Source organism: Salvelinus alpinus, chromosome 10, assembly GCF_045679555.1.
Source record: "Salvelinus alpinus chromosome 10, SLU_Salpinus.1, whole genome shotgun sequence".
In the NCBI taxonomy this organism is placed as follows: domain Eukaryota; kingdom Metazoa; phylum Chordata; class Actinopteri; order Salmoniformes; family Salmonidae; genus Salvelinus; species Salvelinus alpinus.
Genome location: NC_092095.1, coordinates 71111047 through 71116398, shown reverse-complemented (window position 1 = coordinate 71116398; position 5352 = coordinate 71111047). Strand labels below are relative to the sequence as shown.

The window sequence follows — 5352 nt, the reverse complement described above, 5'->3', positions numbered from 1 at the left end:
TGAGGACCCTTATATAGTCAATATGATTCCTTTGTCAATACTGCTTTAAAACAAGCAATGACAACTTGTTACTTCTGGGGGAAATTATGAGTATTTATTATTATTTATTTATACACACAGATTCTATTCACTTTGACCATATAGAAAACATATTTGTCTGACTGAAATGGGCTGTTATTAGCATAGATATAGGATGAATCTGATGTGTGGTAATTAACAGCTAAACAATAGACATATCAATGTAGGAATAGGGTTTAATGAGGCACTATGAAAGGCTGAGAAAATAGATGTAAAACACAATAAAATGTTCCAAAAATATAATAAACCTCGTCACTGTAAGTCAACACAGCAACGAGCGCCACATTGATCAGTACAGTCACATGTAAACAGAGTGACTCACCACGAGGTCCTGGCAACATTTCTCACATTCACAATTCAACTAAACCCAGCACGGTTTACACCCAAGTCATTAACTACATCATAACATGGCTTCTATAGGGCCAGAGCTGCTGTAAAGGGGAACGTTAACCATTTCTTCCATTGGAAGTAGTCTTTAGAGATTCTATCTGACAGTTATTGAACGGAGCAAACCGTCTCAGAGGTACCTTTATGTTTACATTACCTCACCTGACGCTCTGCTTTAGTATGCGTAGCTACAGTCTCAGAGGTTCCTTTATGTTTACATTACCTCACCTGACGCTCTGCTTTAGTATGCGTAGCTACAGTCTCAGAGGTACCTTTATGTTTACATTACCTCACCTGACGCTCTGCTTTAGTATGCGTAGCTACAGTCTCAGAGGTTCCTTTATGTTTACATTACCTCACCTGACGCTCTGCTTTAGTATGCGTAGCTACAGTCTCAGAGGTACCTTTATGTTTACATTACCTCACCTGACGCTCTGCTTTAGTATGCGTAGCTACAGTCTCAGAGGTTCCTTTATGTTTACATTACCTCACCTGACGCTCTGCTTTAGTATGCGTAGCTACAGTCTCAGAGGTACCTTTATGTTTACATTACCTCACCTGACGCTCTGCTTTAGTATGCGTAGCTACAGTCTCAGAGGTACCTTTATGTTTACATTACCGCACCTGACGCTCTGCTTTAGTATGCGTAGCTACAGTCTCAGAGGTACCTTTATGTTTACATTACCTCACCTGACGCTCTGCTTTAGTATGCGTAGCTAGTCTCAGAGGTATTAGAGGCTATTAGCGCGCACCACCGCTAACTAGCTAGCCATTTCACATCCATTACATTTACATTACCTCACCTGACGCTCTGCTTCAGTATGCGTAGCTATACAACCAGACATGAGTCCATTACATTTGTCAAATATTTTAGATGCGCTTGATTTCGTTTGCCTGGTACACCGGAACCAATGGACTACCGTAATCATAAAAGTGCCAACTCCAAAAGGTAAATCAAGCCCAGCTCAAATATCTTTAAGAATCTAACTCGGATCAGGCCCCGTATTTACAAAGCAGTTTTGTCTTTTAAATCCTAGATCAGCTTTCCTACTCTGAGACGCTTTGTGAATACGGGTCCCTGGGTGTCAATCAGAGGGATGTTGTCTTTAATCTCTTATGGCAATACATTTCATGGCTACGGCTTCTCATTAGATAATACACTGACATCAGGGCCTGTACTCATAAAGCGCCTCAGAGTGCTGATCCAGGATCAGGTCCTCCTTGTATTATCTATCGTCAATATGATTTAAAAAGGCTAACCTGATCCCAGATCAGCACTAGGATCTGGTCCTCTCTGGTATTCATTATGATCTAAACGGCTAAACTGATCCCAGATCAGCACTCTGACATGACGCTTTATGAACACTCCACATCCCAGACATTCACACATACACTAAGTCTCCATTACATCTGTCCATCTCCATATTGACAGGGGAAGTATGTTATGTTCATCACTCCCGAGTGGCGCAGCAGTCTAAGGCACTGCATCTCAGTGCAAGAGTTGCGTCACTAAAGTCCCTGGTTCGAATCCAGGCTGTATCATATCCGGCCGTGATTGGGAGTCCCATAGGCGCACAATTGGCCGGGTTTGGCCGGGGTAGGCCGTCATTGTAAATAAGAATTTGTCCTTAACTGACTAGCCTAGTTAAATAAAGGTTAAAATAATAATAAGTGTTTTAAATAAATTGCCATATTGATACGGGACGTATGTTATGTTCTTCCAGCTTCTATCCATGTATTTAGGATTCATTGTAGTTGACACAGTCCATAATGCAACTCATTCTGCTGCTGCTACGTGGTGTTATAATACTTCTCGTCACCACTACACGGTTCTGACTTGATCTGGTCTGCTGTGAGTTGGAGGTAGTTCTGTCCCTGACCTGTGGTCCTGGTACACACGTACCACTCCTTCATGTTGGACACCGCCGGAGGCAGCGAGAGCCTGGAGGAGGAGCAGTTAGTCCGTGAAGCTACGTAATCCTGGGAACTACGTTTCCCAAGAATCCCTGTGAATGACAGGTCTATGGGTTCGGAGGTAGGAGAGGACTTGAGTGCGTTGAGGTGGATCTTCATGTGTTTTCGGAGGGAGCTGGGGTGTGTGTAGGACTTGAAGCAGCCGTGGGACTTGCAGTCGTACGGTTTGGCGCTGGTGTGGACCTGCGAGTGCTTCTTACGGTCACTGCTGTTGGCAAATTTCCGCAGGCAGCCGGGGAACTCACACCGAAATGGCTTCTCACCTAGAAAAAGAGGTGAAAGATGTTATGGGGAAGAAATAGAATGTCACATGATATCAGTCACAGGACTAAACATCATCAACACAACATACAAGGTCCACCCTACTGTGTGTCCCTTGCTCCATCTGTCTGCCTTGAGTTGATGTAGCTGCATGAAATATGTCAAACAGTGTCACTTCACTGATTGAAAACAATGTCCCTTTCGACAGCTTGCTTCCCTGGACCGTCCCTTTAAAAAGGTCCTTCACTTCTTGTCAATGGCCAAACCCCACCACACAGTGTAGTCTACTACTCCACAAACAGGCTACTTCCTGAATAGGACTGTGGTGGAACATGTAAACATGATGACGTGCTCTGCCTGTCTGGCAAGCAGTGACTAACCTACTGTATATAAATCAGAAATGTTGTCCCATTGTTTAGTTTTAGTATAGGCCCAATGACGCCATGTAGAATAACATGACCTTTCACTATGGAATGAAGGAGACGAAGGGGTAGGTTCTTTGTTGGCATTCCCAGTGTCCTTTATGGAACATAATCTACATACCTGTGTGCGTGCGCGTGTGAATCTTGAGGTTTTCCGACCGAGCAAACACTTTCCCGCAGTCTGGGAAAGTGCAGGAGAACGGTTTCTCCCCAGTGTGTACCCTGATGTGGTTTATCAGTTTATATTTGGCTTTAAACGCCTTTCCTTCTCTCAGGCATTCTTCCCACATACAAACATGGCTCAGGGGCTCGAGCCCAGCGACGTGCTCGGTGCTTACGTGGTCCACCAGCTCGTGCATGGAGCTGAAAGTTTGGTCGCATATCCTTTGTTTTGAAGTTCGGTCACGGTGCTCGTGGTCCGTCCATTTGCAGACCAGCTCGGGCTTTATCGGCCTGTTGTTGTTGGTGGTGTATTCCGTATAGGCGCCCGTGGAGGAAGCGCGCGGTGGAGGAGAAGCGATGTATGAGATCATGGAATTGTTATTGCGGAGCAGAGAGTGGCCATTGTGGCGATGGCGACCACCCGGCCGCTGCATGGTAGTAGAGACGGGCCTCGAGCTGGCTGTCTTGCCTTTCTCTGTCCTTTATGCTTCCTGCAGCTGCAGATAGAAACCGCGCTGATTTGGGGAAACCACGTTGATCTTAACGCGGTCCGCCCAGGTTTTGGACTACCGAGTAGCATGAGGCATATTCTGTAAATTGGCCTTAAACCCGGTTAGAACCAGGTGGTCCGTCCCCACATAGTTGTAAGAAAAACTGGCAGATCTATGACTGTATCCCAATGGTGTAAAATGGCGTCCTCTCTTCATCACCTCTTCCTCCGCTCAGGCGGCACTGATCTGAAAAACAGAAGAAAGCAATATGGCGGATGAGGGTGATTTATTTCCTCACTCCAGTCTTTTCAGATCAGTGGATTAGAAGGAAAGGAGATGAGAATATACTCGTAATTATTGAGATGCGCCCCCCAGTGGTAAGCACGAGGACGCTCGCCAAGTGAACATCTGTGGCATCTATAGACCGGGCCCACATATGCATAATGTCAATGCCCTCTATAGCCTATCATGAGAAGCCAGGCTTACTTCAAATTTAATCAATGTTGGCTGATGTCCCCCCCCGATTAGCAAAAATAAACGTTGTTTTCTTTTGCCACGTTTGGTTTTGTTACAAACTAAATCCTTTCTATCTAAATAATTTGATAGTTGTGGCCACAACCATATATTTACATAATGTAAAACGTGGAATTGTAAGAAATAAAACTTTTCCTTGGGCATTTGTCACATAATTGAATTCACAGTAGAATATCAAATATTTCGTTTGCAGAATATCCACTTTTCATTCTGTATATGGTTTAACACATTCAGTGGATAGTAAGGAACATGGGATGCCATGTTATGTTCCAAAATTAAAAGTCTTGAAGATTCTGCTAATAATTTGGAATCGGATTTCAAACATTTCCAATGCTATTTTGGTCCTATAAGTGTTTTCTTGTATTTTCCTCTGAGCCTCTAACAGGACAGGGTTAATGTTTTATGTTTCCACAGAGACACTTCATTCTCTCAGACTGAAAGGTTGTTTTTCCCTCCAACCCCAGAGCTGCAGGGCTGCCTTTGAACTCGACTCACTCCTGTGGTGTGGCCAGCGGGACAAAAGAGGTAGGCCCGTGCGTAACTGTAACCATGGAGAATGGAACTTTTTGGGGTCATTCTTCTCCTTAATTCCATTTTATTCACTTTAAACATAAATATCCTTGTTTTTTTTTTTTTTAGGCCTAACGAAACTGTATGGCTGAGGTGCATCAGTTAAAACAGATTTGAGCTTTGATCTGCCATAACATATGGTTAGCTTGCCACATGTATTAAACGCTTGTGTGAGTGAAAATATATACTTTCCACACAACTGAATACTTATTTTTTCCCATCACTATTCAGCATTCAAGCAACGTAGAGGAAGTGACTCGTTTCACTTTCAAGATTTCACCTAACATTTGTAATTTTCCCGTTAAGACTTTCCATAGTAATAAAACATGGGCGGAGCAAGCATCGATTAGTCATGAGACGCTTGTCTGTAATTGGTGGAATGGCTGGGATCGGGATGAGCTGCAGTGGCCAATTAGAGTGCGTTTGGTGAACACCCGGGGTTCTGTAAAAAGGGGAGGTAAGAAGTGCCCATT

General features: G+C 43.9%; 1 protein-coding gene across 1 annotated transcript; it reads right to left on the bottom strand.

Annotated features, from left to right (window-relative positions):
- Nucleotides 1-606: 606 nt before the first annotated feature.
- LOC139532799 (zinc finger protein ZIC 5-like) lies at nt 607-3939 on the bottom strand. The gene is made up of 2 exons (XM_071330859.1): nt 3244-3939; nt 607-2702 (listed from the first exon to the last, which is right to left on the bottom strand). The coding sequence occupies exons 1-2, from the start codon at nt 3716-3718 to the stop codon at nt 2257-2259; spliced, it is 921 nt and encodes a 306-aa protein (XP_071186960.1). The 5' UTR covers nt 3719-3939; the 3' UTR covers nt 607-2256.
- Between the last annotated feature and the right edge of the window lie 1413 nt (nt 3940-5352).

What these genes read in the sequence shown, in the direction of transcription:
- LOC139532799 (XM_071330859.1), bottom strand. Translation starts at nt 3,718, where the DNA reads ATGCAGCGGCCGGGTGGTCGCCATCGCCACAATGGCCACTCTCTGCTC. An exon ending in TCACACGCGCACGCACACAG is followed by an intron (nt 2,703 to 3,243) that starts GTATGTAGATTA and finishes CTCTTTTTCTAG; the next exon opens with GTGAGAAGCCATTTCGGTGT.